Source organism: Oreochromis aureus, linkage group 23 (genome assembly GCF_013358895.1).
Source record: "Oreochromis aureus strain Israel breed Guangdong linkage group 23, ZZ_aureus, whole genome shotgun sequence".
Classification (NCBI taxonomy): Eukaryota; Metazoa; Chordata; class Actinopteri; order Cichliformes; family Cichlidae; genus Oreochromis; species Oreochromis aureus.
The window spans coordinates 4235348-4256930 of NC_052963.1; the positions used below are offsets into that span (position 1 = coordinate 4235348).

Consider the following 21583-nt stretch of genomic DNA (forward strand, 5'->3'; position numbering starts at 1 on the left):
ATAGAGAGAATAGAAATGAAAACAAATGATTTTCTATTAGTTAAAGACCCAGTGAATTAATCCCACAATTACAACAAACAAACAAGCTTTATTATTTGTCACATACAGTATACAACATGCAGTGAAATGTTTTTGTGTCCGTGCTACAGATAGGCTGCAGACGTAGCCGCGCCATTGGTTTTTAGCATGAGGAGGCCTAGCCAGGACCCTTACTAGATACTGGGCAGGAATTGAACTTGCAACTCCCGCTCCAAAGGTGTGTAGTCTTACTACTACACTATCCACTTGCCATAAATAATTTGTGTCAGAAGTGGGATTCGAACCCACGCCTCCAGGGGGAGACTGCGACCTGAACGCAGCGCCTTAGACCGCTCGGCCATCTGATGGGCTGCTTGGACATCCTGACAATTATGTACATCTCCTATCAGAATCAGATGCATTACCCATGTGTTATCCATTGTGCTACATAATCCACTTAAAAATAGATGAGTATGTCAACCACTGATCAAATATTTAGACTAGCAACCACAGACAAGATGAAGAATATACATTTAAATTGTTGTAAATAAACACACCTGTATATTTTATAGCTTGTTCTATGACGCAGTAGGACAGCGACCAGTAAATAACAGTAAAAGTAATACCAGGCAAGTGTTAGTGGCCATGTGACTGCCACACAAGGTCAAGGGAAGTTAAGTCATTCCTTTTAAGACTAAATGACATCAGAAAGATGACTGCATCTGCTGTAATTCCAGTGTCAGTGGGAAAAAGAATATCAAGTGAGAGGGGGAAAGAGAAAGAGTAAAACATTGTTTGCAGCAGGTGATTTATGTGTGGGTGAGTCTGTGTTTGCATTTTTGTTAGTAGCAATCTGCTTGTACTGTTGACAAAGCATGCAGAGTCAGAGAAATGACTAACCTGCATGACTGTAGGTTGGGGGTGGGGTGGGGGGGCTGCTGAGAGCGAGACGGAGTGGGTAGGGGGTGGGGCGGGGGCGTGACAGGAATGAGTGAGATACTGTATAACAAGGTTGAGAAAAGGGGGAAAGAGAAAGGGGAGAGAGAGGGGGAAGGAAAGAGCAACTGAGCATCCTCATCCCCCAGCAGAAGGAAGAGGAGGCTGTTAGTCAACGCCCTGCTCTGACTGAAAGAGCAGCTCAGCAGCCTTATGCCGTTCATCCCCACTGAGCAGCACACAGGAGGTTGCAACTCAGCAGCCTGACAATTAGGCTGAGATTTGCTGGATTTGCTTTTCAAGATAGTGAATGTGTTTCAAATGGTATGATTGGGAATCCTTGTAAGCTACGGGGGATCATCTGATACCTGTCAGTTCATCTGCAACAGGACTTTGTGGGAAAGAGGTCAAGTTTGAGAGACAAAGTTGGGGCTGCTGTATCTGTGTGTTGCAAAAATTCAGCTTTTCCTGCATGGTGCCTGTGAGCATCTGGGGGCACCATGGGATGCACCACCAGCGTGGTTCTCTTGGAGGTGCTGCGTTCCATCCTTGAGAGAAACTGTGGCTACACCAAGGGGGAGGTGGAGCTGGTGGTTCTGGAGGAGCAAGTGGAAACATCAAGTCTAAGGGGCTCTCAACTGTGGATTCCCACCAGCGCGCTGGTAACTACCACTAAATATTAGTCTTGTGTTTAGGTATAGTTTTCAAGAAGTAACAGTAACATGGTCAGCATATTAACCATCATCAAATAAAAAGCAAATTGATAGTTAAACTGCACTTAATACTTATTTATCAGTAACTAATAATAACACGATAATTAATGTTTACTAATTGGTTAATAACTGGCCAGTAAATAATCTGTCCAGTGTAGTTGGGTGAAAAATGTTTGATCTGCTGAATTTTAAGTTTGCTCACTTACAAAGAAATAAACAGTCTAGTTTTTTATGATAGTTTCATTTTAATGGACAGGAACAGAATATCAACCAAAACACTGAAAAACCCCCCCAAAAAAACACACATTACCAAAGAGCTCTCAAAGGATGTCAGGGACAAGATCAGTGTTGGGAGGGTTACTTTTAAAATGTGTTCCACTACAGATTACAGAATACATGCCCCAAAATGTATTTTGTAACATATTCCGTTACGTTACTCAATGAGAGTAACGTATTCTGAATACTTTGGATTACTTAATATATTATCATGCTTTTTTACAACTACATGAATGTACTATTGCTGTGTGATTTATTACTATTACTGAAGGTTACTCGCCATACCAATACCAACTAAATTTTTAAATCTTAATATAAATTAGGAACAGTAGGGTGGACATTAGGTAAGGCTGCACTTTTTGCAGCGATCTCGTATAGAAAACTATTCCACGCGTATATAAAACAGGTCCGCGGCTGCGAACCGTAGTAAAGGGATCTCTGGCTAATATGTCAGGTTCCGTGTCGGGCTCGTAGCCGAAAACTAGCTTTACTTTGTCGCCTCTCTCTGTTGAGACAGAGAGAGGCGTTGAAATGCTGCCCCAACGGAACTTACTGTTTCGGAGGAAAACACGAAAAAAGTGTAAAGTCGAGTCTTAATAGCTTACTTACAACTGGGCTCGTCAGGCACTCTTTTTGGCTGCAGTGGTTATTATTATATTTACATGCTTCCATCTCCCGTTTCTGCTCGGTGACAACTCTGACTTTTCGACTGTCCTTTTTCTCCCTCCCTGGCGCTCACACAGACACATAACGAGTATGGCAGTCTATTCTTCCTGCAGCACGGACTACACCGCCCATGAGGCTGCATTCTTTAGGGCTATGCCTGTAACACTCTGCCTATTGCCTTCATATTAAATCATTTTAAAACATATTTCTTCACGTCATTATGAAACGCGAGATTGAGAAACAGGCATTTGAGCCTCTTAATGCGTGTTTTGTTTGGGTTTCCACCGGCATGGCATTACCAAAAATAGAGAGGGAACAGCCTAACATATGAAACAGGAAAAGACCGCTGTGTAATCCTTTTCTTTCAACAAAGTAACTGTATTCTGAATGCCACCTTTTTAAGCGGTAACTATAACGGAATACAGTTACTCATATTTTGTATTTTAAATACATAATGCCGTTACATGTATTCCGTTACTCCCCAACACTGGACAAGATTATAGACAAGCACAAGGCTGGAATTCTGGAATTTGGTTATAAGACCATCAGAAAAAAAGTGTGATGAAAAGATCACAGCTGTTGGTGCAATTATTTAAAAAAGGGAATGGAATCAAAATAGCCATCATTTGACGATCATGAGAAAGGTGGTGCATTAGCCCAAAACTATAACATTACTAAGTACTAAGGATTAAGGACGACATCACTGCATTGAGAGGCCAGTGGATGCGGCCATTTACTGTGAAATCTTGGGCGAGAACTTCTGTTCCTCAACTAGGACACTGAAGATGGGTCATTGATGTGTTGTCCAGCATGATAATGACCAAAACATACCACCAATGCAATCTTTCTACAACAGAAGTCAAATATTCTCCAGAAAGTTCTTCCTGTATCTGTTGCAGATGTTCCCATAAATGTGTGGCACTTGTAGGTTGCTTTGCTTTCACTCTTCTGTCCAGTTCATCCCAAACCAGCTTGATGGGGTTTAAGTCTGGAGACTGTTTTTAAGCTTACCATCTTGTTCTTTTTTCCTGAGGTAGTTCTGGCATAGATGAGACTTCTGTTTTGGGTCATTATTTTGCTGTAGGATGAACCCTTGACCAACTAAGCGCATACCAGAGGGACCACCATTGCGTGGTGCTACAGAATGCTGTGGTAGCCAGGCTCTCCAGGGTATCCTTTGAAAACCATGGATCTCCATGTGATCACCCCAGCTAGCTGCAGGAGCATTGACTGAATACTTCTGTCCTTGGGACTTGGATAAAGCTGGGGTAGCCTACACATTAACTGAGCATAGCCTAACCGCCCCCAAGTTGGTGTTAGCCTAACTTCAAGTCAGCAGACAACAGAACTAGCTAGTTCAACTTGGCAGAGGTGTTTTAAGAGGGCAAGAACTGACAGATGACTGTGATGACAGGGGTGTATATGTGCAGGCAGGTCCCAGGTGTCATTGCAGATCATCTGCATTAAAGGCTTGAACAGAGTTGTCTTCAGCCACAACATGCGGAGGCATTATGTGCCATACTATATGTATTGTAACAAGTGAATTGACTGAAAGGTCACCTAAGTGCTACATCTCAGACTCATTTATCATGCTAACTCAATTAGTATAGTCAAAAGCAAGTGGACACTATCCCACTCCACCTCCTCCTCTGCTTTTTCTATGATTTTTTTACAGGCTCTTACGCAGATGGGCCCATAAACTGATTTGCAATCCGTTCATCACACACACATTCAGAGCCAAAGTCACTTGTGGTGTGACTGTTATGGTATCCGTGATACCCTGTGGAAGCGTATGAGAGTGCTCCAGAGATGTGGGTGAATGAAGCAGAATGACCTCAGTGCAGCCAGTCTCTTGACAAGGGGCTGATTATTATACTGAGCTGGCGTCACCGTCACTGCAGCCTCCGTAGGATGACAGGGACACAGCAGTCAGCAGTGCATAAGACCAGGGGCCAGCCAAGTCTCTAACATGCGTTAGATTCAGTGTACAGTAAATGCTTTACCTCAAACTCTCCTGTTGAACACCGTTGTTTTGCCCATTTAGCTTCACCTAAGCTTCGAGGTTTAAAGGGAAACATCAGAATCCAATGTTTTCAATATGGGTCAAAACGTCTGTGAAGGTTCTCAGTCATCCAGGTCATCGTAGTCAAAGGAGTTTGCAAAGAAAAGCGTCTGGACTTCTTTGAGTTGCTTGAAGACGTTTCACCTCTCATCCGAGAAGCTTCTTCAGTTCTAAGGTCAAATGGCCGAGAGTCCCAGATTTAAACCCAGTGGGAGTATCCCCCCAAGGAGGGACAAAGGACCCCCTGGTGATCCTCTAATCACATGCGCCAAGGTGTGAAAGCGGGTGTGGGACCTAATCAGCCAGGGTTTCGGGTGAGTTCATTGTGAAACCTGGCCCCACCCTATCATGTGATTTCCTGAGGTCAGATGGCCCAGGATGTGAGTGGGCGTTAAGGCGTCTGGGGAGGGAACTCAAAACTGGATTATAGATGGCAGACAGTTGGTGTCGTAAACCACCGCCTCTGTTCAAAGATGGTCGCTCACAGTGGACATAGATGGCCTCTTTCACTCCTCTTTCAAACCATCTGTCCTCTCTGTCCAATATGTGAACATTGGCATCCTCGAAAGAGTGACCTTTATCCTTAAGATGCAGGTGGACTGCTGAGTCTTGTCCTGTGGAGGTGGCTCTTCTATGTTGTGCCATGCGCTTGTGAAGTGGCTGTTTGGTCTCTCCAATGTAGAGGTCTGGGCATTCCTCGCTGCACTGTACAGCATACACCACGTTGTTCAGTCTGTGTTTTGGAGTTTTGTCTTTCGGGTGAACCAGTTTCTGTCTGAGTGTGTTGGTGGGTCTGAAGTACTTCAGACCCACCAACCTACCTACTTTCCACTGGGACTGTCTTTCTGTTTGTCTGTCTTCATAGATATTTCATTGTGTCTTCATACGTGAATGAAAATAACTTGCAAAGCATTGTAAGCCAAAAGTTTTGTTCCCACTCAGTTCATAAAGTTTCTGTTTTCATAGTCAAGCTTGCCATGTCCTTCTTTAGAGTGTTGACATGCTAGCATTTGGTAATAAAAATATCAGAGGTTTATAAATATTTACATTTTTGGTGGTAAATTTTTAGGATTTGTCCTGTGTAGTACCACATCATAAGCTGGTAGGCAGCTCAGTGCTTACTTACAACAAATCAGCCGCTAACCAGTCCCTTGTTCATGTCTTTTGGAGTTAAAGTAAATGTTAAATATTCTTAGCGTTTCTTCAGTGGGAGTGCAAGTGACTTCCAACATACTGGAAATCCATGGTAATAATTTGTTCCCATAAACTTACCAGCAGCAGCCTCACAAGAAACAACGCAGCTAGCTTAGCAGCGTCATACCAGAATGTCACCAGTCTTCCCCCTGGTGGTATTGGGGAAAATTACTACGTGTGCAAAAATTGGTGTATTCATTGAAAGCTGTCTGGCAGGTGTAATAAAAGTTTAGAAAAAAAAAAGAAGCTTTTCTTAAGCCAGTTTTCAGGCCCCTCTTCTGCGGAACCAGCTTCCAGTTTGGATTCGTGAGACGGACACTATCTCTGCTTTTAAGATTAGGCTTCAAACTTTCCATTTCGCTAAAGCTGATAGTTAGGGCTGGATCAGGTGACCCTGAATCCTCCATTAGTTATGCTGCAATAGGTGTAGTGCTGCTGGGGGATTCCTATGATGCATGGAGTATTTCTTCTTCAGTCACCTTTCTCACTCACTATGTGTTAATAGACCTCTCTGCATTGAGTCATACTTGTTATTAATCTCTGGCTCTCTTCCACAGCATGTCTTTTATCCTGTCTTCCTTCTCTCTCCCCAACTGGTCGCAGCAAATGGCCGCTCCCTGAGCCTGTTTCTGCCGGAGGTTTCTTCCCGTTAAAAGGGAGTTTTTCCTTGCCACTGTCGCCAAAGTGCTCATAGGGGTTATATGAATGTTGGGTTTTTTTCTCTGTATGTATTATTGTAGGGTCTGCCTTACAATATAAAGCGCCTTGAGGTGACTGTTTTTGTGATTTGGCGCTGTATACATAAAACTGAATTGAAAGCTACCCTCCCTATATTTCTGCACAACCACCCTAATTGATATAAACCAGTGTATGAACCACATTAAATAAAATCCTTCCAGCAGTTACTTGCTCCTTTACTGATGGTTTTTGCTGGACCATAATGAAGCTCTTCTGCACCGCACCTTATTGGATAATAAGTGGTGCACTTTTCCTTTGTTTTTAGAGGAAATAATTTCTCTGCATGCTACATTTCAGCAAGTCTCTTTGAAGCTTGTACAGTTAAAATAAGTTATGCAAATGATCAAAGGAAACTGCAGCACAAAAAAGTAGAACTCACACACGCTGCTGCCTGTGTGCTACATTTTGTTAGGAGCGATGGATCTGAAACTGCAGTGGAGAGATGATGGCCTTTGAAGTCATTCTGACCCATGGCATGTCATCTCCTCGCTGTGATGTCCCACCACCCCCTCTTACAGTCTGTGTGCACGAGGGAGCCATAAATTCACACCTCATGGAGATAATTGGATGAGTTATTAATTTTGCTTGTTGACTCAGTAAGACTCCATGCCTCATAAACAGCAGTGTGTTTTGGAGTTGTGTGAATTATAGCTTAATGGAGAAAAGAAAGCCTCCAAAATAAAGGATTTGCATAAATTTAGCAAAAGTAATTCCTCACTGAAAACTTTAAATGTCATCTTTCTGAAACACAGCCTTCGATGGAAAACAGCTGAGCTGAGGCGCCTCTGTTGCTTAAAGATTAAAGGCAAGTGGTTGTCCTCAGAGAGAGTGATGACTGTATGGATAAGCAAGAGGCAACTCAAAGTGTTCCTGAAGCAGCAGGAGAGCGTGTGCTGTATCTGAGACCCGGATAAGGGGGAAGTGTGTTTTTAGTAGACCCTGCTGTGGGTGCCTGCTGCAGTGGATACAGCGCAAGAACAGTTCAAAGCAGAGCAAAACAGCGATGGGGAGTAGAACTTTCTCAATGCAGACTGTTGAAATACTGTAACTGTGACCACTGACCGTGTTTTCATATCAACAGTAGCTTTAGTGTTTTAGAACCAATGTAGGATCCATCTGTAAAACTAAAGCTTGTAGCTTTTATGTGTTCATGTCATGAACAAAGTAATTCAGTTACCTCCTTTGAGGTGTTGATCAACCAAACAAATGACAAGCCAACTTTATTTTCTGGCATTTCAAATATGAACCTCAATGACCTCAGTATTATTAAAGTGCACTACAGTATAAGAAGGACAAACAATTTAGAATAAATGGTAAGGTCTATAAAGTAACGGTTTGCTGTACAATGCATTTTGATAGCATTGCCTTTTGAGACGAGTGTTTAGGAATTTAGTGCACCTTATTTTAAAGAGTTAAGATAGCCTTTTAAGTGTGTTCAAAATGAAAGTAAGTATAGTATATCTGAGTTATTGCTTCTTTTTTCCTACCTTTTTAGCTGGGTTCAGTTTTCAGCTTAGTAGTAGGTGGGGCCAGCCATTGATGAGTATTTGTGCCTCTTCCAAGTGTTTAATGGGGATGTGATTATATTCCCCTCCTACTCACACAAATCACATACTGTACACACACACACACACACACACACACACACACACACACACACACGTACGTCCAAACAGCTGCACAGCTGTGAGCCCCTCCCACCCTCACACAGTGGAAGAGAGAATGGGAGAGAGAGGCTTGACGGTTGCGACTGAGTATGGAGGGAATGTCACTGGACCCCGGCAATACTCTCACAGACTAAAGGCAGTAGCCCAATGACAGAATCGTACATCTGGCTATAGGCACAGACAAGACTGATCGCCATGCAGGGACGGGCAGGAAAAACACCCAGAAAGGAGATGGTGATAGAGTCTCCACAGCAGTACAAGAGCCTGGCTGAGATTGAGGCAGAGGTGGAGGCAGGGTCACAGGTAGCAACGGTGAGTTTGCACTTGCCATCTTTCAGAAATAAATCATAAGTTGTTTTTTTTTAATCTGGAAATTTCTTGCTAAATGGAAGAGATGTGATTGTTACTTTTTAGTGAATAGATTCTTTTTAACGGCTACTTTGAAGATTTTTTTAAAAGCATTTGATGGAAATTGGAAAAAGTAGGGCACACCTCTTGAGGGGGTTGAATGTCGATCTTTTTAGGATATGAAGCACTTGTGAGTCCTTTTTTTTCATGAACTGTTCCTGTGCCTTAGCGAGTTTGAAAAGTTGAATGCAGAGTTGATAGAGAGAGAAAAGATATAAACTCGCTCAGTTGTTGAAGAAAATAGTAAAAAGCACCATAGCCTGGGAATTAATTACTTGAAAGTCACACAGTTCACAGCCGCTTGCTGTCTTCGATCTCACTGGCATTCATCTACATTCAGTTGGAAATTTGAACTGAAGTTATTTTGCTTGTCATGCTGTTATAGATCCAAGAGACTAAGAGCTATTTGCACTGTATCATCAAAAGTATTGGTTGGATAAATGTAAATGTAATTCTGTGTGCAGACATTTGTTTATTTTTCTAATGTGTTCACTGCATTCAGACAAAGAGGCTTATCCAAATAGTCTGAATCGTGTGTACTTCTAGTGGTCGCTTTGAAACCAGAAATCTCTGTTTACAGTTTTACAGATATTAGTGACAGCTCAAAGCTTCTTAGACATGTAACTGAGCAGTTTAGGAACTGAAATGATGTTGAATCAGTTCCTAACTGCTCTCTATACTAGTTTAATCCATACTAAAGCAGATGCATAGCTATGCTGGGCAGTCAGTGTTTTTGTCAAATACGGATGGATAAAAAAAAATTCTGAATGAATCAGTCGAAAAACGACAAATGCAGATCCTTCCACAATGGTAAACTGAATTTTACAATTAAGCAATTAACATCCAGTCGTGCTCTGAGCAGACAGTTGTGTCTTATTTTGTGTCAAGAGGGTAAAAGGAAAACTCTTGATAGAGGTCTTATTGTTGGGGCACAGATGGCAAGAGGCCAATGGCTTTGGTCACAAAGGCTGCGTGTGACCCGCATTGGTCTCTTGATGGTCAGGTTGATAACTTTATCAGTGATTTAGGAGCTAACACAGTTGGGTGGATCTACTTAATATCTTTTTTAAGTAGATCCAAAAAACTAGGTGTTGTTATTTGGTGCTATTTAAATAACATTGAGTTGAACTGAATTATGAACATTAAGAACAGAGATGAAGGAGAGACTGCGGCAGGGGTGGAATGGATGGAGACGAGTGTTAGTGTCTGATCTGTGACATTAAGGATAGCAACAAGAGTGAATGAGCAGGTTTACAAGACTTTTTTGTTAACTGATAACATTTACATTTACATTTACATTTACAATAATTGATTACACAGCAGCGGAGAGTAGACTTTATCAAAGTAGATGTCTTTCTGAAAGTGCTGTAACTAAGTTTAAGAATATAATCCACCCACTGTTATCATCTTCAATGCCTTGTACCAACATAGAGCAGAGCAGCTATCTGAACGCTACTCCAACAGAGGTCGATTATCTTGTTAATAATTTTACCTCCTCACTACGTACGACTCTGGATACTGTAGCTCCTGTGAAAACTAAGGCCTCAAATCCGAAGTACCTGACTCCGTGGTATAATTCACAAACACGTAGCCTAAAGCAGATAACTCGTAAGCTGGAGAGGAAATGGCGTGTCACAAATTTAGAGGATCATCATTTAGTCTGGAGAAATAGTTTGCTACTTTATAAGAAAGCCCTCCATAAAGCCAGAACATCTTACTATTCGTCACTGATTGAAGAAAATAAGAACAACCCCAGGTTTCTCTTCAGCACTGTAGCCAGGCTGACAAAAGTCAGAGCTCTACTGAGCCAACAATCCCTTTAACGTTAACTAGTAATGACTTCATGAACTTCTTCACAAATAAAATTTTTATCATTAGAGAAAAATTACCAATAATCATCCCACAGATGTAATATTATCTACAGCTACTTTTAGTACCATCGATGTTAAGTTAAACTCTTTTCTCTCCAATTGATCTTTCTGAGTTAACTTCAATAATTAATTCCTCCAAACCATCAACGTGTCTTTTAGACCCCATTCCTACAAAACTGCTCAAAGAAGTCCTGCCATTAATTAATTCTTCGATCTTAAATATGATCAACCTATCTCTAATAATCGGCTATGTACCACAGGCCTTCAAGGTGGCTGTAGTTAAACCTTTACTTAAAAAGCCATCTCTAGACCCAGCTGTCTTAGCTAATTATAGGCCAATCTCCAACCTTCCTTTCATATCAAAAATCCTTGAAAGAGTAGTTGTCAAACAGCTAACAGATCATCTGCAGAGGAATGGCTTATTTGAAGCGTTTCAGTCAGGTTTCAGAGCTCATCACAGCACAGAAACAGCTTTAGTGAAGGTTACAAATGATCTTCTTATGGCCTCTGACAGTGGACTCATCTCTGTGCTTGTCCTGCTAGACCTTAGTGCTGCGTTCGATACTGTTGATCATAATATCCTATTAGAGCGATTAGAACATGCTGTAGGTATTACAGGTACTGCACTGCAGTGGTTTGTATCATATCTAATAGACTCCAATTTGTTCAAGTAAATGGAGAGTCCTCTTCACCCACTAAGGTCAATTATGGTGTTCCACAGGGTTCAGTGCTAGGACCAATTCTATTTACATTGTACATGCTTCCCTTAGGCAGCATCATTAGAAGACATAGCATAAATTTTCACTGCTATGCAGATGACACGCAGCTCTATCTATCCATGAAGCCAGGTAACACACACCAATTAGTTAAACTGCAGGAATGTCTTAAAGACATAAAGACCTGGATGGCCGCTAACTTTCTGCTTCTTAATTCAGATAAAACTGAGGTTATTGTACTCGGCCCTGAAAATCTTAGAAATATGGTATCTAAGCAGATTCTTACTCTGGATGGCATTACCTTGGCCTCCAGTAATGCTGCGAGGAACCTTGAGTCATTTTTGACCAGGACATGTCCTTCAATGCACATATTAAACAAATATGTAAGACTGCTTTCTTCCATTTGCGCAACATCTCTAAAATTAGAAATATCCTGTCTCAGAGTGATGCTGAAAAACTAGTTCATGCATTTATTACTTCCAGGCTGGACTACTGTAATTCTTTATTATCAGGATGTCCTAAAACTCACTGAAAAGCCTTCAGCTGATCCAAAATGCTGCAGCAAGGGTACTGACAGGGACTAGAAAGAGAGAGCATATTTCTCCTGTTTTGGCTTCCCTTCATTGGCTTCCTGTTAAATCCAGAATTGAATTCAAAATCCTGCTCCTCACATACAAGGTCTTAAATAATCAGGCCCCATCTTATCTTAATGATCTTGTAGTACCATATCACCCCATTAGAGCACTTCGCTCTCGCTCTGCAGGCTTACTTGTTGTTCCTAGAGTATTTAAAAGTAGAATGGGAGGCAGAGCCTTCAGTTTTCAGGCCCCTCTTCTGTGGAACCAGCTTCCAGTTTGGATTCGGAGACAGACACTATCTCTACTTTCAAGATTAGGCTTAAAACTTTCCTTTTGCTAAAGCATATAGTTAGGGCTGGACCAGGTGACCCTGAATCCTCCCTTAGTTATGCTGCAATAGACGTGAGCTGCCGGGATTCCCATGATGCATTGAGTTTTTCCTTCCAGTCACCTTTCTCACTCACTATGTGTTAATAGACCTCTCTGCATCGAATCATATCTGTTATTAATCTCTGTCTCTCTTCCACAGCATGTCTTTCATCCTGTTTTTCTTCTTTCACCCCAACCGGTCTCAGCAGATGGCCGCCCCTCCTGAGCCTGGTTCTGCCGGAGGTTTCTTCCTGTTAAAGGGAGTTTTTCCTTCCCACTGTCGCCAAAGTGCTTGCTCATAGGGGTCATATGATTGTTGGGTTTTTCTCTGTATTTATTATTGTGCTATCTACTGTACAATATAAAGCGCCTTGAGGCGACTTTTGTTGTGATTTGGCGCTATATAAATAAAATTGAATTGAATTGAATTGAATTGAAGTGTGGTTTGAAGACAAAAAGACAAGAGGTGGAGATGTAGGTGGCAACGCAGTAAATACTCTGCATCTGCTAAACATCAGCATTTTAGCTTTATTACAGTGAGTATGTTCATACATTGATGTTAGCATTTAGGTTAAATCTGCAAACTGAGCCTTTTCTTCTTTTTTGCACACAAGGCATAACTTTTTTTTTCACTAAGGTCTCCGTTAGTGACTTTTCTTGGAAAACCTATTCTTTTCTTCATTCTCATGTTTTACTTCACAATACTTGGCAGGTATCCTAGTAAAATGGAGTTTAAAAACAAAGGCAAACCTACAGTTTTAAGCTTCAGTTCCCACACAGAAAACGTAGTATAGCTACTTAATCTAGCTACGAGGGCTGAAACTGCAAAAGAACACTCAAATACATTTGTTGGCCTTAATGTGTAGAGAAATGTAGGTGTTCAGAACAGCTATTTCCTTCTAATTAACTAGTTCTGTAAACACAGAAATGTGTCTTGGTTCAGCTTTAAATAGATCAAAGCCCTGTCTAATATCCACGTCCACAAAGATCGCGTGTTTCACTGCTGAACATCAGACTTTGTGAGGGACGACATGTGGGGGGAACCCCTTGGGTCTTTTCTGTGGTATGTTACAGCTGATGTCTGCAGTGACAAGGGAATTTAACCTCACTAACTGGGCTCTGCTGTCTTATTTACTGTGTGCCATCAAGGCTTTAAAGTCATCCCACTGTGACTGGTACAGTGACACACACACACACACACACACACACACACACACACACACACACACACACACACACACACACACACCAGTGTCTCCTACCATAACCCACATTCATTGCCATCTGTGTGTGTGTGTGTGTGTGTGTGTGTGTGTGTGTGTGTGTGTGTGTGTGTCTCCTACCGTAACCCTCATTCATTGCCATCTCTGTTTCAGTTTCTACATCTGTAGCTTTCAATCAGTAATTCTGTGAAAGGACAATGGCAACTTGTTGTCCATGCACTGTGACAGATTTCCTTTTGTAACTTATCTCACAACCCGTGCAATAATAATACCCTTGACAACTCTACAGTAAAAGACTGCCATTAAGGTTGTGCGCTTATGCTGTAAATTACTACAACAAAATGTGAAGAGCTGGATTAATTCAGTTATCTGTTCCTTCAGGTAAAGCCAAAGATCATCGAGCCTCTGGATTATGAGAATGTGCTCCTACATTGGAAAACTGAGATCATCAGTGATGTTCTCAGAGACATGCTGCAGTTCCCCACAGATGACTTCCAGGTAAGAAAAGTGAGAGTTCAGAAAGCCATGCTGCACTACCTTTTAAGGAAATGTAGATAATCCATAACTGTGAGCTGGTAAACCAAGTACAGAGAAGTACAGTGAATATGTATAAACAAGCATGTGTCATACATTGGACTTTTACTGTATTGTGTGCACTGTCTGTACAGCATCTACATCTGCTGCTTCCATTCAAAGGAGCTTAAAGAATGCATCAACATGACACCACAGTAGTGCTGAGATGGATGTTAGTTTGGCCTGTTCCCACTTTTGGAACAGAAAACAAAGAGCAAGTCATGCTCAAATAATTGCCACTTGTCAATCAGTCTCCTGGGAAATAAACCGAACTTTATTCTTTTCTTACTGCACAATAAATTTTACAAAAACACCAAACCAACAATGAGGTGAAAACAAACATAACCATGGGGCACACTGCTGTGCTGGACTCAAACCCACATATACTCTCCTGCTGGATTAATGTGGATTAATCCATGGCTAAAATGTATCTCTAACAGAGACACCATTTCTTCCTATTTGAATAAATTTGGGTAAAATGTATAGTAATTGATTACATGAAAAATACATTTTATGAGCATTTTTTGTACAGGCTCACTGTCTCATGTCAATGCCACATACAGTAAAAAAATATTAATTAATTCAAAATTCATAGCAACAATGGTATGTGGTGGGAAATCTACAGTCTACAACTTCCCTCCGGACTCTTTCGTAATCAGTAGATGATGAGTGGGTTTCATCACAAGGCTGTCTGCAGCGCATAGTGAATAGTGAATGTGTTTGTGTGTGTATTTTCATGGTCTCGCCCACTCTGTCCATCTAACCTGCCATATGTTTTACATCACTGGGTCCAGAGAGAAGGGAGGGAGCTAGCCAGACATGTGGGTGTAGCATGTGCACGTGCTGCACAGATTAACACATATGAGCACACGCCCACGTTCACATTTACCAGCCAGCTAAGAATGCTGGTCTGTATCTCTGCATGCACATACGAGCAGAATACGATAATGCCTGTATTTTAAAAACAACAAAATTAAATGGGATTACGTGAAAATGGTACTTTCATGGGCAGTTTTGCAGATCTCCAACTGTTTTTCACCAAAACAGTCACCTTACAGGTACCTTCAGTTTCCAAAGAAGAAGGTTGACCTCAGGAGACTCTCCTCTTACCCTTTACCACTCTGGCCTCTGTGATCTCTATGCCCTATAAGTATTTAAATCTTGTCTGTCCTCCTGCATGGGAGCACACTCCTTTGGTCCGGTGGAAGTCATCAAAGCCTTGTTTTAATGACTGTGAAAGGAATGATGTTAACTGGCTGCCAGCAGTTCCTGCTCACAGTCAAAAATGTAAATTTAGCCACCTTTAAAGAGCAACTTATCCTTTATACTTGTCTATACATTATGGATGTTACAGCAGCAGATGGATATTTTGGGACATATATTTATAATATTTCTCTGTATTAATATATTCTCTTTCCAAATCATATATCATCCATTAATAAATACATAGAGAGAGAGAGTAGAGTCGAGTCATAGAGGAAATGAAGCTGAACAGTTGAAATATCAGTCTGAATAATCAGAATTTTCCACATTATAAATATAATAAGAACTATATTTGACCTCTATGCAGGATTACACACAGGAAGATTCAAGTGAGTCCAATTTATCTATTGGCATACCTTTGATGCCTGATGTGAACGTGAGCTGGTCAGACATGCTTGCTAATGGAGGAATGAAGAAACTAGGTCACTGTGCCACAGCCGCCTACTCATCTTTGTGGGTTGAGCAGAAAAACAGAAGACTAAGTGGAAGCACAACCTCCAGTAGTTTGAAAGTCTTGCCAGTCTTTTTCTGGCCTGAGGTGGTTTTTGCTCCTTTGCTCTGGATTCTCACTCGTCATCTGTGTCTGGATGTCTCACTCTAATAAGGCTGGCAAAGATGAATTAGGTTGGGGTAACGTTTGGCTGCCATAAATCCTCTGTAGCAGAGGATTTCTCTCAGTAATCATTATGATTCCTTTCACTTCATTATTAAAATGCATTTTTAATATTGTCCAAGTTTACCAAGCTACTTTCAGCTGCTCCCTTATTCAGAAGGGGTCAGCATAATGGTTAGCTCAGCATATTTCATTTGGCACTCTTTTACACCGGATGCCCTTCCTGACACAGTCCCCCTGAGGGATATGTGTCTCCTCTCTGGATCAAACCGGGGATGCTCACTTGTTAGGGAAATGTGTAAACCAATACACAGTGGAGCCACAATGAAGTACAGGGTGGGCCATTTATATGGATACACCGTAATAAAATGGGAATGGTTGGTGATATTAAAGTCCTGTTTGTGGCACATTAGTATATGTGAGGGAGCAAACTCCTCAAGATGGGTGGTGACCATGGTGGCCATTTAGAAGTCGGCCATCTTGGATACAACTTTTGTTTTTTCAATAGTAAGAGGGCCATGTGACACATCAAACTTATTGGTAATGTCACAAGAAAAACAATGGTGTGCTTGGTTTCAATGTAACTTTATTCTTTCATGAGTTATTTACAAGTTTCTGGCCACTTATAAAATGTGTTCAGTGTGCTGCCCATTGTGTTGGATTGTCAATGCAACCCTCTTCTCCCACTCTTCACACACTGATAGCAACACCGCAGGAGAAATGCCACCACAGGCATCCAGTATCCGTAGTTTCAGGTGCTGCACATCTCGTATCTTCACACCATAGACAATTGCCTTCAGATGACCCCAAAGATAAAAGTCTAAGGGGTCAGATCGGGAGACCTTGGGGGCCATTCAACTGGCCCACAACGACCAATCCACTTTCCAGGAAACTGTTCATCTAGGAATGCTCGGACCTGGCACCCATAATGTGGTGGTGCACCATCTTGCTTGAAAAACTCAGGGAACGTGCCAGCTTCAGTGCATAAAGAGGGAAACACATCATCATGTAGCAATTTCAAATATCCAGTGGCCTTGAGGTTTCCATTGATGAAGAATGGACCCACTATCGTTGTACCCCATATACCACACCAAACCATCACTTTTGTTGTTCCAACAGTCTTGGAGGGATCCATCCAATGTGGGTTAGTGTCAGACCAATAACGGTGGTTTTGTTTGTTAACTTCACCATTCACATAAAAATTTGCCTCTTCACTGAACAAAATCTTCTGCGTGAACTGAGGGTCCTGTTCCAATTTTTGTTTTGCCCATTCTGCAAATTCTGTGCGGCGATCTGGGTCATCCTCGTTGAGATGCTGCAGTAGCTGGAGTTTGTAAGGGTGCCATTTGTGAGTAGCTAATATCCGCCGAAGGGATGTTCGACTAATGCCACTCTCCAGTGACATGCGGGTGCTACGCTGTGGGCTCTTGCTGAATGAAGCTAGGACAGCCACTGATGTTTCTTCATTAGTGACAGTTTTCTTGCGTCCACATTTTGGCAAATCCAACACTGAACCAGTTTCACGAAACTTAGCAGGCAGTTTGTTAACTGTAGCATGGGAGATGGGTGGTCTTGTAGGGTGTCTTTGTAGTGACCCGGTTACTGCGTTCACCAGATATCAACACAATTTCGATCCACTCCTCACGTGTTAACCTCTTCGACATGTCAATGGCTGTGAACAAAGAGAAACTTGTAAATAACTCATGAAAGAATAAAGTTACGTTGAAACCAAGCACACCATTTTTTTTCTTGTGACATTACCAATAAGTTTGATGTGTCACATGGCCCTCTTCCTATTGAAAAAGTTGTATCCAAGATGACTGACTTCTAGATGGCCACCATGGTCACCACCCATCTTGAGGAGTTTGCCCCCTCACATATACTAATGTGCCACAAACAGGACTTTAATATCACCAACCATTCCCATTTTATTACGGTGTATCCATATAAATGGCCCACCCTGTATAATACGATCATCCATATGAAATAAAAAAATCACAGAGGCATATGAAGTAGCAGCCACTATGCTGTAGGGTAACTGAGCAGTGGACCTTCTTGGCTCTAAGGAGACAGGAATGTTGCCTACCCTCTTTTGAAAAAGAGTACAAAGAGAAGCCTCCAATGGGGATCAATAGTTCAATAGTTCAAACAAGACTAAGGTGAATTTTCAGTCTTATAAAAACCTAAGCTGGATAGATATGCTGTGCCAACCTCATTTTCAGGCCTGCCTTCTGTGTCTCCCCTCAGATCTCCGCCCTGCAGCGCCAGGGCCGGACTCTGTTTTCCACTGTGCCAGAGACTGCAGAGAAAGAAGCTCACTCACTGTTTGTCCGAGAGGTAAAACTAATACATATCTGGATGCAAGCCTGCTTTGTCCATTCTTTATCCCTCAACCCCGCTGCCATGATTTCACCTTTCAGCCAAATGCAGGTATCCAGATTGTGTATCTGGATCTCACTCTTTGAAGACTCATCAAATGGGGCTTGTATTTTCAGATACGAATCCATGCAGTGACATACTCTGATTTGTTTGTGGCGGGTTGGCAACGAGAGAGCTAATTATATTTCAGTCAAAGCTAAGTGAAAAAGACAAACTAGAAACAAGTCATACCATGTGTGTTGGAATTTTTTTCTGCTACCCTTCAGATGAACTTCCATTCATGCTCCCCGCCCTTACATGCTTGCTAACAGTCCAGTAGATTGGCCACAGATGGAGTCTGCAGTTCATTGGCGGTTCATGTAGTTTCAGAAGAGCTGTGTGTTGGGATTGGTTTGGGTGCAGCCTGATAGAGCCTAATAGGTGATATTCCCCCACAGCTGCAGCCAAGAGTTAAATCATAAGTACATCTGGAGCAGCTGTGCTCCTTACACATGGGATGTTTTGTTTCATATTTTGTTATTCTACATTTTAATGACCCCTTTTTTCCTCACATTTTGTGAACACAGAACTGATGAGCACACATTAAAATAATAAAGCTATGTTTAAACGGCTCTTTACCTCAAAAACATGTTCTTTTATGCTTTGCTATCTTGAATAGCTGTTTGTTTTATTGTATCATGTTCTTTTTCTGCATATTAACTATAAACTTATATAACAGTGTTTTAATTAAAACATTCAAGTGCTTTGAAAGGATTCTTTCTTCAAGTTTACTTTGAATGATATGATTCTATGCTAAAATTCTAGGTTTGCTCATTCGTAAAGAAACAAAATGTTGTTGAGTGAAATAAGTATTTAATTCCCTACAACCCAGCCACAGATTGGCTGTGGAACTGTCACGGCTAGCGAAGCAGACTCAGGCGCAGACCACAAACTCCTTCAAACAAGAGTGAATTTATTTACAGTGCTCTCCACAGTGAAATATATATACAAAGGTGTTTGGGGAAAGGGGGCCAGGGTTCCAGGGTCCAGGAGTGAAAGGGGCAGGAGTCCAGGGAGGGAAGATTTCCACACGGCTTCCTTAAACACAAACAGCTCCTCTTCTCTCCACCACCACCACTCTGGCTCACGCTCAGTCACAATGCACAGGGAACGGGTCCAGGGGGAATCTACACACATACAGATAATCAGTTAGTCTCCAGGTTCAGGTGTACTCACGAATTAAACTTGCAGGTTGCAGGACGACTGATGCTGATGGCTCAACGATCCAGCGACGAGTAGAGCAGGTCGGCCATCTTAAGTAGCACTCTAATTCATAATCAGTGGCAGGTGTGCTGATCATCCCCAGGTGCGTGGGCCAGGGGCGGGAGCCCACACTGAGAGCAGAGGCGAGAGAGGGAGAATAAACAAAACAAGGCGTCTGACTGATGTCAGCTGGCGAGGTGCGAGGACCATGACAGTACCCTCCCCTCAACAGGAGCCTCCCGGCGACCCACCAGGCTTGTCCAGATGCAGGCGGTGGAACTCCCGAAGCATGTTCTTGTCCAGAACAACCGCCCGCGGGACCCAGGAGCGTTCCTCCACGCCATAGCCTTCCCAGTCCACCAGGTACTGACAGCCACGCCCCCGGCGCCGTGAGTCCATGATGCGAGTGATGGAGTATGCTGGCAACCCATCCACGAGCCGGGCGGGAGGAGGGGGCCTGGAAGGAGGGCACAGAGGACTGGACCAGTGTTATTTGTGAAACATGGAAGACATGGATTCTCATATTGCGAGGAAGTTTTAGCTTCACAGAGACAGGGTTGACTAGGGCAGAGATTTCAAATGGACCGATGAAGTTGGGTGTAAGCTTTTTGGATTCGGTCCTGCCGGGAACAAAGCGGGTAGAGAGCCATACCTTCTGGCCGACAGAGTATTTGGGTGCTGGGGTCCTGTGTCGATCTGCGATGCGTTTGTTATTCTCTTTCGTGCATAGTAGGGCCGCTTGAGTGGCCCGCCAAACTCGACGACAGCTGCGTAGATGAGCCTGGACGGAGGGTACAGAGTGCACACCTTGCACAGTAGGAAATAGAGGAGGCTGATATCCCAAGGAGGCTTTGAATGGAGACCGGCCAGTGGCAGAGGCAGTCAGGCTGTTATGGGCGTACTCGATCCACGGCAACTCCTCACTCCAGATGGTTTGATTGGTGGAGGCGACGCAGCGCAGAGCGGTCTCCAGTTCCTGGTTGGCCCGCTCGGACTGGCCGTTGCTCTGTGGATGATAGCCAGAGGATAGACTGACCTTTGCTCCCAGGGAGTTGCAGAACTCCTTCCAGACCCGTGAAGTGAACTGAGGCCCTCTGTCGGACACAATGTCTTCCAGGATCCCATGCAGGCGGAAGACGTGAGTGGCGAGCAGGCATGCAGTCTCTAGAGCTGTGGGAAGCTTAGGCAGAGCGATGAAATGAGCCGCTTTAGAGAAACGGTCGATTATGGTGAGTATGATGGTGTTACCTGCCGAAGGGGGTAGCCCGGTGATGAAGTCTAGTGCTATGTGAGACTGGTCTGGAAGGAGTGGATAATGGATGGAGCTGACCCACTGGGGGTTGGTTCGATGGTTTGTTTCGGGCACAGACGGTACAGGCGGTGATGTATTCCCGAGTATCTTGGGTGAGTGAGGGCCACCAGAAGTACCGTTGGAGAAATTTGATGGTGCGATGAGTACCTGGATGGCAGGTGAACCGGGCTGTGTGGGCCCACTGCAGAACCTGGGATCTGACGGAGCGAGGAACATAGAGCCTTTGGGCGGGCCCCCCTCCCAGATCCGGTTCAGTTTCTTGGGCCTCCCGGATAGCCGCCTCAATCTCCCAGGTGATGGCTCAGATAGTACAGGTTGCCGGCAGGATGGGGTCCGGATCCGCCTTTTCTTCAGCAGCGGAGAACTGACGGGAGAGGGCGTCAGGTTTGACGTTCCGGGAACCGGGTCTGTAGGTGATCGAAAAGTGGAAACGAGTGAAAAACAGAGCCCACCTGGCCTGTTGAGCGTTGAGATGCTTCGCCGATTGGAGGTAGGCCAGGTTTTTGTGATCTGTCCAGACCACGAAGGGTTGAGTGGTGCCCTCCAGCCAATGCCGCCACTCTTCAAAGGCGAGCTTAATCGCCAGCAGCTCCTGGTCGCCAACATCATAGTTATGTTCTGCACGGGTGAGACGACGGGAGAAAAAGGCACAGGGGTGCAGCTTACCCTCCTTCTGTTGGGAGAGGACGGCCCCCACCCCTGAGTCGGATGCGTCAACCTCTACCACGAACTGAAGAGTGGTGTCAGGCTGGACCAGGATGGGTGC

General features: G+C 43.2%; 1 protein-coding gene across 15 annotated transcripts in view; it reads left to right on the plus strand.

Moving 5' to 3' along the window:
* The window catches only part of LOC116311830 (dedicator of cytokinesis protein 9-like), a 73839-nt gene that overhangs the window by 8442 nt on the left and 43814 nt on the right, over positions 1-21583 (plus strand). For 12 of the 15 annotated variants that reach the window (XM_039606798.1, XM_039606802.1, XM_039606803.1 and 9 more), the window contains exons 1-3: positions 8346-8582; positions 13817-13933; positions 18132-18221. In XM_039606798.1, coding sequence (XP_039462732.1) covers positions 8466-8582; positions 13817-13933; positions 18132-18221 — 324 coding nt within the window. In that variant the 5' untranslated portion in view covers positions 8346-8465. Of the gene's footprint in view, positions 1-8345; positions 8583-13816; positions 13934-18131; positions 18222-21583 lie in introns of those variants that run through there. The other 3 variants (XM_039606799.1, XM_039606814.1, XM_039606800.1) reach the window with 1 other exon arrangement.